The 13789-nt window shown below is 35.1% G+C and overlaps 1 protein-coding gene across 1 annotated transcript in view; it reads right to left on the bottom strand.

Annotated features, from left to right (window-relative positions):
• Window positions 1–12689, bottom strand: part of LOC143912756 (terminal nucleotidyltransferase 5C) — a 132636-nt gene extending 119947 nt beyond the window's left edge. Inside the window, exons 1-2 of the mRNA XM_077432122.1 lie at window positions 12457–12689; window positions 8015–8723 (exon numbers count right to left, since the gene is read on the bottom strand). Coding sequence (XP_077288248.1) covers window positions 8015–8440 — 426 coding nt within the window. The 5' untranslated portion in view covers window positions 8441–8723; window positions 12457–12689. The remainder of the gene's footprint in view (window positions 1–8014; window positions 8724–12456) is intronic.
• Window positions 12690–13789: the final 1100 nt, after the last annotated feature.

Raw genomic sequence — 13789 nt, 5'->3', positions numbered from 1 at the left:
AAATATTGCATTGCATAGCGCTTGCATATAAATTCAATAAAACATTACACATGTTGGGATTTTCAATACGGTAGGTCAGTGTTTGCGTCATTTTATTACACATATGACATTTTCCCGAGAACAATCGTGTATTTTTAATAGATTATCTAAAAGTCGCTGCTGTTCGATAAATCGTGGACTAATCGCGTGCGAATGAACAATTAACATTAATAAAGTAACATAGTAATGAAATCCGCTGTACAATTGAGCAACTGTGATAAATTAATCTATCTTGTCATTAGACAGATTTTACAATATCGACTTTATTTAAATGAATATTTTAATCATATGTAGAGCAAACACTCATGTTGAGTATAATACGTAATTTTATATTAATATAATCGAAATGTATATATGTTTGTAACAATCTTTTTCCGTCACTGCAGCGATTTTCGAAAAAAATGACGTATTAAATGAATAACGCATTATTACAAAACTAAAATTTTTGCTTAGTTAATGCTAGTGTACGTACATACATATGTATGTATTTACTATATGTACATACGAACATATTCAAACGTGTCTTATCTACATATGTACATATGTTCATACATATACATATGTTCATACATATACATATGTATGTATATATGATATATGCATGTACATATTCTACCTTCTATCCAAAAATTATTTCCAAAAAAGTAATTGAATTGATTTTAAAGGAATATACATATGTATTTGCGCTTTAAATACGCAATATTTTCATTTCAAAATAAGCTTTACAGTTTGTATAAATAAAATATTAAAATAGCATAAAATTCCATAAATGTATTCTCAAAATAATTTCTTGGAATCGGAAATCCTTTTAAGAAATTTATTTAAAATCTACATATCCTGGCTTATAAAGCGACTAAATATTGTTCTTTCATCTTTTAGAACCACTTGAATAATAAATTATGGTAAACCTTTGAGCCTCGATTCTAATCTAATATATAATTTTGAAAGAGACATTGTAAGTTTTGGGTCATAAAATCTGGGACGTTATCGATATCGACGTTAATTTTCAATGCGCCGAGCGACGGGTGACATTGGCGTTAGATGCACTGCGAGGGAACACACATATGTATTTACATCTACGCAGACACACGCACACACACACATATTCATTCATCGTTTCGAACGGGTGAACGGGTTGGATTGGCGAGCGTGTAATGCATGCACTCATCTTTTTACTATTAATACACCCGCTTATGTAGTATGTACCGTTTACCATGCACTATTTTTTTTTTTTTTGATCTTTCGACTTAAGATCTTTCAATTTTCGATCTTTGCCTTCCGATATTTGCGTTTTCTGTAGTTTAACATTCTGTCTCGTCACGGAGACCGTATATTTATCTATACATAGCATACAACTTTATTTTAATTCGTGTATCAATTCCTTTCCACAGCCATCCATTGGAATCAATAGGCACAACACCAATTTTTAATACTAGCGGAAACGGTAATTATAGCAACGTTGTGATGTGGTTTCCATAGGCTTTCCCACTTAAATACTTGGCGTTTTCACATCTCAAAGATTTTAACAGCTAAAAGTATCATGTGATACCTGGTGGGAGATAGATAGGATATGTTAATTAATCTGCGAAACTTTCGCTGTAATTTTCGCGGAAAATCACGACTTCACTCGCATATGCACTCAGGCGCGATCAATCCGGCTCGCATCAAATTATCATAATCATTACCTACCTCTAGAAATATTTCAGTCGCGGATATGTAGGTCTCTAGGGCAGACAGCCGGTTGCTCGACAACATTTGAGGAGCTATGTTGCCGATTTCACTATACTGACTCGCCGTTACACACGATCGATACTCATTAAAAAAAAAGGAAAAAAATCGAGACCAGTGAAAACTGCGTACAAATTCAAATATATACATATGTACATATATATGTAAGACCGGAGCGTAAAATGAAAATGTGGGCATTTCCACTGGGTCCACCGTGGAAAGGTCAAAATTTTGATTTTTCGATCTGATCCACATAATATGTATGCAACCGAGTATACATATGTACATACATACGTATAAAACACCGACATACAATGCAGGTTAAATTATAAACGATTTAAAAAGACTCGTATGTACCGTATGGTTCATTGACACGCATAGTTAGTGTTACATATGTATGTATACATGTGTATACATACACACACACATAGTTCGATTGTGCGAAAACTACTGTACGTGTGAACAAATTGAAAACAAACACACAGGTCGACCGTTAGATAAACTAATAAATTCACATAATACATATATGTATGCATGCACATATGTATATGCATGTCCTTGTATATTGAAACCGTATTAACCATTGTAAAAATCATCATTTATAACTATTCGCCATCCATTGCTGGATGAAGGCCACTCAAAAACGCTAGCATTCGTCTCTATTTTGGACCACTCTCACCCATTTCACCCAACATTTTTTTCTAATTTCATCTACCCATATTTCATGTGGCCTTTCTTGCACCCGTTTACGTTTTCTCAAGTACCATTCGAGCACTTATTCCGTTCATCTATCGTCCGTTCTTCTAGCTACGGTTAGGACGCAGGACAATAGATGAACAAAATAAGTGCTCGAATTGTACCCGAGAAAATTAATCTTATATACATATATGTATGTACCTGAGAAGTATGACAAGGGTTGTGGATACAGTGGATAGAGTAAAGAGATTGAAATGGCAATGGGCGAGCCACGTAGCCAAAGGTGAACTTAAGAAGTGCTAGAATGTTACCCAAGATAATGCATAAGGGTAAAAGGAAGAGCGCAGGGAAGATGGGTGGGCGAAATTAGGAAAATATGTGGAGTGAGATGGATGAGAGTTCGGCAAAACAGAGACGAGTGGAAGCGTGTTGGAGAGGCCTTCATCCAGCAGTAGATGGCTGTAGATGATTATGATGATAATGATATATTAGGCACATTGATAGTGACGTATTTTAAAGGTAGAAAATACACTTCTTTTACTATGTAGTATGAATCTAATATATGTATAACACATTTTGTATGTATGTTTGTTTATTTGTTTGGTTCGTAAAATCCGTGACGTTTAGTTTAATCAAATAAATTTAATAAAATGTTTACTATTACATAGATTGGCCATGTTTAAGCGGTTTATATTAAATATGCCGAGCGAAACCGGCTAAAAACACTAATTGTAATATAAAATACGACTCATATTAAAAATAAATAGACGAACATATTACTTATCTTTAAAAAATATTCAGAAACGACGTAAATGTTAAAATTAGAGACTCAACGTTAAAATAAATATTATTTCATTTTATTGTATACATAATCGTGTTTGTATGTATGTACATATATATGAATAGGTTTATCTCATTGTAAACTTGTAAGAAAAGTGTAAGTAGGAAAGTGGAAAAAAAAATGTAATTTTGTCGGCGATTGAATTCCTTTTGGGCAGATTTGGTGAGACCACTTCCACAATGGATTCCAGAACCCTAGGAATAAAATCCCTTACGTCATTCAATACTTCAATACTCGAAAATATATTACATTGCCTATATACATACACACATACATACCTACATACATGTATATTATACGTCAACAAAGCATTAAGTATAGAAATTTATTTAGTCCAACCTCTCATCGCCAAACAAAATATTTCAATTGGATTTCTCCAAAAACGTTTTATTTAGAATAAAGATACATTTATGTACATATATTATGATTTAAACAATACAAAGAAATTATTCATATACATATGAACATATGTACTAAGATTTTCCAAAAGACGAAGAACTTATTCGTCAAATATGTATAAGAAAAAAAAACTCTAAATAAATCTACAAACATTAAACATACGAACAGATTTTGCATATTAAAATCTGATTCATTTAAATTTCCTCATGATTAGAGTATCCAAACAATGTATCAAAAGCTTCTATCGTGAACAATAATTCCGCGAAAATGTATACCATGTTGGATATGCAACTCTCGTTCCATTAAAAATGTACTACGTGACGTAAATAACGTGAAAATCCCTCATAGCAATAATTTTTCAAAGATGTAAATTCGAAATACACACTCACTACCATACAGAGTTTACAACGTGTCGAAGCCGAATATAATCACAGTAGGGCATCCAATCCCGGGATCCCGACGTTTTCTGGTACCGTGAATCCCGGTGTGGAAACTAGTCTCGATACCGGGATTACGATGCTGGCATAAATTTATTTAAAAATAATATTTATACAACATAAAACAACGTTATATTAGGTCATCCGTTCGAAAATGTTGTTTTTTGTACGGATTTTTGAGAATCAGTTGTGTTTCAACCATCGGTCTCAACATGTGTTCTGGAGGCATGTACTCTTTGTCGACAACTTCAACATTTTTTTCCTATTGAAAATATTTTTTTCATTTTTCATTTTCATAAAAAATGTTTTTAAAAATATTATGAATAATTTTGTGCATATTGCAGAATATATGTACAATAGAATATATGTATGTATTTAATATATGTATGTATAATATAATAGAATATATGTATGTATTTAATATATGTATATATAATATAATAGAATATATGTATGTATTTAACAATACGGAAAAGAAATTCAATTAAAATTTGACGTCAAAACTCGATGAAACAGTATGTTTTTCATGTTGCAGCGATTTTTTGAAGCTAAAAACTGTATTTTAAAGTCATTGATTGATGTGGATTCACTCGTTTCATTTGAAGAGAAAGAATTTGATTTGATTCATGATTTGGTGAAAACGCTAGAAGGCATAAACCATGCGGCTGAGCTCCATAAGGCTGCGCCCCATAAGGCTGCGCCCCCTTCGGGGCCCCATGCGGCTGAGCCCATTAAGACTGCGCCCCCGCGGGGGTGAATCCATTGAATCGAAAAAAATCAAATCGGCGCCTATGAATTGAAAAAAAATAAATCGAATCATTTGTTCGATGATGGCTGCGCCCCCCTGGGCCCCCCTGGGCCCCCTTCGGGGCCCCATAAGGCTGCGCCCTCCTTCGGGGCCCCATGGGACTACACCCCTTGCGCCCCCGCGGGGGTGAATCCATTGAATCGAAAAAAATCAAATCGACGCCTATGAATCGAAAAAAAAAAATCGAATCACGTGTTCGATCACGTGTTCGATGACGTCACCAATCTACGGACGACGAACCAAGAATACATACATACATATATACAAAGTCTCTTTCCAAATTATATATTAGATTTAATTAGCAACCTTTCTCGAAGAAAACCAACATGAAGAGGCACATTTGTGGAAGAACGATAATTTTATTGTTTTATTGAAACGGGCTTTTCGGCACTAGCTGCAATGAAAACCAAATATCGAGCCAGGTTAATAGCTAGTCGAAAATGAGTTACGAGTGGCACTCTCCATATTGCCCCCAAGATTTGATAAACTTTGTGCCAATAAACAACAACATCCTAGGCATTAAATTTTGATGTGTTAGATGTAGTTTAATTAGTAATTTAATATAAAAATAAATATACGTGTTTGTATAAATTTATGTTACAGCAAAACCTTTTTATTATTCTGTCTATTTTAGTGTTCAGTATTGTTTTTTAAATAAAGGTTTATTATTTCCACCGGCATCCGATGTCGACACTTGTCCGTCTATGCGCTTTCCCACAGCAATTTTCAAAAGACTATATAAACTTACAAAAATTATACCTGCATATGGTATACCTAGAATCTCAGTACATGTGTATGTACATATATATGTATGATCCTTTTAAAGCCATCTAACGGTTAACAGTAAATGGGCCGGAAATAGTTCGAAAAATGTAATCATGTATTTTACGTGTTATGTACAGTTTCAACTTAATAATAGGCAATGTTGGAAAATCACTGTAAATATACATACATATAATATTATTGCGTTGGTAAATTTTACATCACACCATTTGAATATTGACGTCATTGCTTAAGCTTCACGTACATAATTAATTAAAATCAAAGTATAGGTGAGCCAAATGTCGGAGTAGGATATCAAAAGTCGATAACTGTTTTACTAATTGAAATAAATTTAATGACTTTACATACAATTCATTAAATTTGTATTCAGATTTGTTTGATGATATATTATATGTATAATCTTTTAATGCCTCGCAAAGCCAGGCGTTTTCGACTACATTTTACATAACATTAATTAATGTTTTGAGGCTTTAGCACAGGGAAGCCCGAACTACAGTGACAAATTGGAAATCTAGAGTTTTAAATCGTAAAATCTCTGTGCTATAAATGGTAAGCATACTTCACTAAATTTTTAAAACAGCCTGTTTGTGCCCTTGATTTCCGAATTATAATAACTTTATTTTTTACAAGGTTATTCTTAGTTTAATTTTTTACTAATAAATTGTTGCTGTAAGTTGTTTATCGCGGTCTCTACTCTGATCAATCTTACCCCACACATTTCCCTATCAAAGTTTGCAAATTAATCTGATTTAGCTTCTATAACATTTCTTCGCAAATAATTTATAAACAAATTCAATAGTTATTGCATACTTGATAAAATTTCATTAAATTATGAAATAGTAGAAGTACTAAATAGTAGACCTGTCGGTAATAAAGAGACGTGTGAAGTTAGAGTGTATTTGTATTTGTAGACATAGCAAGTACTTGTATACCATAAGTATTTATTACAGTTATTTCTTTTCAAAAGATGAGAGAACGGCATCAGTTCCTTGATTGGAATTTGTCCTTTATTCGTTAAAAAAAAAAGTTCACGCCCAAAATATAAACTACGCTCGAAAATAGCCCGCATGGCAACCACTGATGTATGTACAGATTAGCCCTTTGAGTGCTGACGTCCTTTCTATTGAAAGCCCGCCAAGCTGAAAATTTCGCCAACATTTCAAACTAGAATTATTTAATAATCCAATAGAAAACAGGTATGAAAATGGTAGCTAATCCAAACAAACCCTAGATCACTACTCTAGATAACTACCGCCGAGGATTTCGAGTTTTGTAAATGTGTGTTTAGACTCTTGCAATAATATAAAATCAACAAAAGAAGTCTATTTTGTGTATTTTTCCATTATATCTTGCAACAATCTAATATATATTTTCGAAAGAGACTTTGTAACTATAATCAGGTGGGAAACGAAAACAAGTCAAAGTTTCCATGACAACAAATAAATTCACCTCCAGCCCCGGGGGGCACGGGGAGCGCAGGCGTCAGATTCTGGTGTACATATAATTTCGAAAGAGACTCGGTATATATGTTAATTCGTTCGTGACAGTCAATTTAATAAAAAAAATAAATGAATATTCAAATAAATTTATATAAAATAAAGCTATTCAAATAAATTTAATAAAATGTTTACTATAAGATTAGTCATGTTTAAGCGGTTTATATTACAAATACCGAGCACTAGAATAAAATAAACCACTAGAATAAAATAAACAAAAGAAGTCTATTAATGAATGTATTTTTCCAAAACTAGTTCCATCTTCTTCATTGTTGTTAAAATGCATAATGCTTACAATCTAAATGTTAAGCCACAATTTAAAATACTCAGCAGTTAGGGATTTCCATCGGGAAATTCTGTTTATATAATATGGTTATAAATTCAGAAATTCCAGTGTAAACCAGTCTTTATAAATGTTGACGAATGAATGACACGGATTACACGACCCATGTTCAATGCATTTTTTTCAATGCTACCTGGAAAAACTTAGCGGGTAGTATTCTTGTTAACTTTGTACATGTTCAAAATACAACGCCTATCGGCGTTTTTCAGACTCATGAAAATGAAAAAAAAATCGATTAACTAATTTTCCATATACAAACGGTTGGTAATCGCTAGCCGACACTAAAAAGCGATAGTTAACATTCGATTTCCGATCCGACCACGCCAAACTAGACGTGTAGAAGCGACAGCTGACGCGTCGCGACGCGGGTGAATTTGGCACACTTTTCGAATGAAGCCTGACGAAAATGAAGATGCATACATATATATATATATATATATTTACCTGTTCAGTTTCATCGTGAGGTGCAATCACCACCTTGGTGTCGGCATTGTGAGCGATGAGATTGCGCGGCTTGCGGGGCGAGCGTCCCCTCTGCGCGACAGTCAACACGTCGTAATACGCCACAGCATTGTTGGCAGACACGACCGGACAATCGTCCGGATACGATGGCTTCTTCGCGTCTACGGTGGCAGCTTCCGGCTGGACGGGACCGGAAACGGTGTCGTCGGAGTCATTTTCGACACTGACCACGGTCAGATCGTCGTCCAGACTGACCATGGTCAGATCGTCGTCGACGGAATCCTCGTCGGCCGAGCTGACGACGTCTCCCATTATCGAAGGGGGAGCCTCGTCGATCCCGCTGTCCTGGTCGTAGCAGCACGTATCCGCCACGTCGGTGATGGTGAACTCGTATGTGAACTCGTCCATCTTCTTGACCCGGTTTTCGGCTGTGGATCGGTCGATGAGCACCTGAAGGTGTCGTGTGTTGATCTCGGTTTGGACGCGGTCGTTAGCCGCGCTGGCCTACAACGTGCACTCTTACTTTTGTTTCACACGTTACTTTCGACGGTCTACTTCTTCTGCCTCGTTAGTAATCTTATTTTGTTTCGTTAACGGAAGCCGTTAAGTCGTTGTCGGCTACATATTTGGAGCGCAGGACGACAGCGCGCCGATCCACTTTTCGACTCCTCGTCCAACTTTTGTTCACCACCTGTAAACATGAAAAGCAATTTGTAAGTCGGTCGAACGTTGCACTTATTTGTGTGAACTTTCCCATGACGCAATGTTACACTCTTACGACAAACGCAAAGGCGGATTAAGAGTGCAAACTAAAGGAGAATACATACAAACGAGGCAATTTATCGAGCGATCAGTCGCTCGCTTACGAACGACCCTACTGAGCTAATGATTGCCCGACTTCGTTTCAGAGTACATATTTTCAATCTAACAATATCGGCAAACAAATAAATGTTAAACAATCGTCAGATATAACCGTTAACTTTTGGTCGAAACCCGCGAATATATCGACTATATCGAATATAACACTCAATATTAACGTACATTATATAACGTACGAGTGAAGTAAAAAAATATATATGACAAATAATGAGAGCCTGTAATGCAAATTTTGTAAGATATAGTGCGAAAATGTAAAAGTTATGGGCTAAATGCCCATAACAATTAAAATCTGACAAAGCGCGAGGGTGGTGGAGATAAATACGGCAACATACGGTCAAATCTGTAAAATGATTGTACTCAAAATTGCCACTAAAGTGTCGAACCACGTACTAGTTTTCGCTCGGATCGTCTGACCAATTGTGTTGTATTGTAAATAAAAGCCATATCAGTCATAAAAAAACGACGATTACTCAGCAATCGCGCAACCTGCTGATGAATGAATTCGCGTGATAAATTGCCTCATCTTTGGGCCGAACATTCTACTGTTAGTAGTCTATAGTTTTTTTTACTCTTAAGTTTTGTTTAAACTCGCAATGTAATAAAAATGAAATCGATCTTCACCCAATGGCATAGAAACATGGCCCATGACGCGACAAGTGTGCGTAGATTATTCGCCTGTTAACACACGAGGGACAATTTGTCTCGGCCCTCGTGTATTCCTAGCGGTTGTTGTTGGCTATGTTGACAGTGCAGGGTAATGATATAAACGAAATTCTGTCTACTGAGAGAAGGACAATATACATACCTATACAAAAAATATATAAAGTTAGGAATGTCAAAAAAAAAAAAAAAAAAAAAAAAATATATATATATATATATATATATATATATATATATGTATATATATATATATATATATATATATATATATATATATATATATACATATACATATTTGTATATGTATATAATTACTGAAACATTATCAAACTCCAGATATAAATTAAAACTGCAGTCATTTCAAGTGAATTATAATATAATAGATTAGACGTGGTTTATTCTACATATTACTTGTGGTTTATTCTACGAATTTGAGGTATGGAAAAAACATTGAACTAATAACGGGATCATTCAAAAATTTGATTTACTTACAACATTCTTCACAAAAAGTACATTTTTGCATCATCCAGATTGATTGATATGAAATAATAAGCCATCATACTGCATTGTGATAAAAACACTTTCGCAATTACACTTAACAGATTTAATATTTTTTCCCATTCGTCGTTGCGGTATGTATTATGGGCTGCATTCGAGTGTGGTCGACATGCAATCGTGTCACAATCGTTGCCTGCATAAAATGCACATAATGAAAAGCCTTCGAAATGAAAGGCGAATTTGGTCCCTTGACAAGTGGCAGGTGTTGTCCGCCTACCTTCTACTATTGCACAAACTGTATCAAGTGGTAGACAAGTACATAAAAGTATGTACATAAGTAAGTACGCCCAGTTAGCATTTTAGAGTTTTTGCAACGCACCACACGACAGTGAAAGTGCACATGCGCTGCACAAAAACTTCTGGCAACTCCATCTCAACGATTGCACAAGGTCGCTATGAGCCAATATTGCTATTGATAAGATAAACAAAACGGCGCGGAATGCCACTTCTGCTCACTTTTGTATTAGAATATTGCAAAAATTGTTTGGCCTATTTCACCTCTAGGTCAATCAGAGTTTGCCAATTTATCTGATTTAATAGCTTGAAACGGTTCCTCTCAAATTATATATTAAATTTGCCTGTTTTAAAGAACAATAATCAAGCATAAGGTCGACATAATTGATTTATTTGCATTTCAAGTATGAATATGAAATAAATGGTCAGCATTATCGACATATATTGAAATACATACATATTGACGAAGCGAAAATATCATCTTGTTGACATTTGAAAATTATGCCAGCGAATGAAATTGGCTCTATATCATAAATAATAATGGCCGTTTAATTTATGCAGGAAATCAAACTTATCACTCAATAAAAATATTGACCGTTCATTATTTATGTGCTGACAGATTTGATGCCGATCGGTGTACAATGACTGTTTTATAAAAAAAGACTGATCAAGAGTTGAATTGAAAAAAAAAACGCGAGTCATAATAAAGTGGACGAATGCGATTTTATAAAGAAATACTATTTTAACGATTTCATTTCGTCTATTGTATGCAAATTTCTAGTGCAAACTCTTTCAATATGCACTCGAATAATTTCGAGCGTCATACTTTCACAACGTCATCGTCGGTCGCCGAAAGAAACACCGATGGTAATTATGTATATTTAAAAAATGAAAATCAAAAAAAAATATTCGCTTTCGTTCGATTCCGTAACATTGTTGATTTTTTCACACATCTCGTTCGTTGTGTGCTTAATTTTTCTTATTCAAAAAGTTTTTGCACCGTGGTCAAATTTATATAGGTTTTCACTCGAGGCGTAATTGCCGACTTTGAATAGAAAACGTTTTTCTTAATGAGAAATCTTTTTGGAACGCTTTTTATACGTTGAAAAATTTCGCGGACAAAAAAATACGCACACAAACGGTTCTCGACCCACTAACAAATCAAACGTTGCAAAACTTCAATCGAAATTTGATTATTATTAACATAAAAATTGGTTAATAATCACAATCACAAAATTATACCATACACTGCTTTTATACGAACGAATCCCGACAAACAAACAATATTGTAATAAAATTACATGCAAACGAAACCAAACCGAAAACGTTAGCATTAATGATTTTAACCGAACAACAAAATCAACTTAGGTTTAAACTTTCAATTGACACATATTGATCAATACTTACACAATATACAATACTAATACACAAGTACTTACGATTTAAATCGATATACTATACATATTACTCAACAGTAAAGTAAAGCTTTAATTATTTTATAAACGAACGATTCACAACTATGTATTTGCATAATAATACACTGTAATATAAAAGAAACACCAACATGCATACATATTTATCTTATCACAATGAGCAATATTTGCTTTAATTGTGATAATAATATTCCCCGATACACTTGGACACGCATTTTTTTTTTTTAACATTTCATTCATTGTGCAACATTTTACACGCACATCTAGCGTTCAATATAATTAAAAAAAAAAACAAATCTACGTCTTTTTTCCGCTGTATAAACATACAGCGAAAAAACTCTAATGCTGGATTACCCTAACAAACTGGTGACGTCACCATATGTCTTCCTTATATGCACTTTTTCCTGACTCAAGTGTGCAACAAGCGAGTGAGTGCACCTTGATCGGCGCACTTACGATAACCAGCTTGTGAAAAACTCACGCGCCTAAGCGTGGAAAATTCGCCGAATTTTCATTCGCCATATGGATGAAACATATGGCGCGCGCGTCCCGACAAGGACGAAACGCCAAAACACACTCAATTGGTCCACAATCTACGGAACATCCGCCCTGAGGCCACGCCGCTTTTGAAGTTTGAAAATTGGATTGTTTTGAAATTACCGATATGCAGGGGGGAGGGGGAGCGGCTTTCCTCCTAGTTCGCGTGGAAGGTCGACTGCTTCGTTCTTTAAGCGCTTTTTGGACGTTTCAGGATCGTGATGATCCCCGGAATCGGATGATGTTTATTTGTAGGCTTTTTTGGAGATGATCGCGGTACGAGATCGGATCGAAAGTTCGCATAAAACACGTCCGTCTTCGGCGGTGCGGCCCCGCCACTGCCAGTATCCGATCGCAACGGACCTAAGAGAGCCCCCTCTTTTCTACGGACCCCCACCCCCTCCCGACGGGTGCTTTCCCCTCCCCTCCTGTTCCTTTTCGGCCCCCCTTCCCCTCCCTCCCGCCTCTTTTGTGGAAACTGCGGAAAACCTGGTGAACCGCCCACGCAGCGCTCCACGCAAACCGCAAGTATGTACTTCTCAGTTTTTCCTCTAAGCTGTGGCTTTTCATTGGCTTTGGAGATGCCTCTCAATAACATTCGTTTACACATGTTCGATTTGAGTTTAATTGAACGTTTCGCACTCGATTTTAATCGACTTACTTACACATACATATGACCTTCTCATATATATGTAAACCGGTTGATATGTTTGTAAAAAGAACCCCGTCTAAATAGATAATTAGGGAAAAAACGCATATAAATTGAACGGTTGTGATTTTTTAGAATCACTGATATATTTCACGTCCACTGAAATCCATGTTAACTAGATAGTATTCTGTTCATTCATCTCCAAATTGAAAAAAAAAATTCGCGGAAAATATTTTTACGGTTTCGTGAAATTAAATTACGATTTTTAAAGGTTTTTTTTTTATTTCAGCTTAGTTTTAGTCGTTAAATTTTTTCAATTCACCTCATCATATAAATGAGATAATTTTACATTAAAATAACTTCATATGGGATGTGTCTTCACATTTGCTGGCTGTACCTCCTGCCCGCACAGTTCTTTTTCGAATGGCTCTTATTCCAAGAGCTATTCGACTTCTTAATGAAATCGTTGCTGTCGAGACTGAATGTGATATTTTCCACCTTAGTGAGCGTAAATTGTCGGAAATTACTCTAACCCATTTATCTGGTAGTCTGCGCTCATCATTGTTTTCATGATTGATTGTGATTTATGAGTGAAATTTTGATTAACTCTCTTCCATTTGGGCCTTACAGGCATGTTTTGTATTTGTAGTTGTTTCTTACATATTTATTGGAACTGGCTGTAGGTGCAAGGCATTCCTTATGCTATATTTTTTATTTGATATTTTTACTTCATCTGTTATTATTAAATGCTATTTTTTATGTTTATGTATGGATGTATTTATGTTTATGTATTAATTTATGTTTAAT

This window comes from Arctopsyche grandis, chromosome 1, assembly GCF_051622035.1.
Source record: "Arctopsyche grandis isolate Sample6627 chromosome 1, ASM5162203v2, whole genome shotgun sequence".
In the NCBI taxonomy this organism is placed as follows: Eukaryota; Metazoa; Arthropoda; class Insecta; order Trichoptera; family Hydropsychidae; genus Arctopsyche; species Arctopsyche grandis.
The sequence above is the reverse complement of the archived record's forward strand: the minus strand, read 5'-3'. Positions and strand labels throughout refer to the sequence as shown.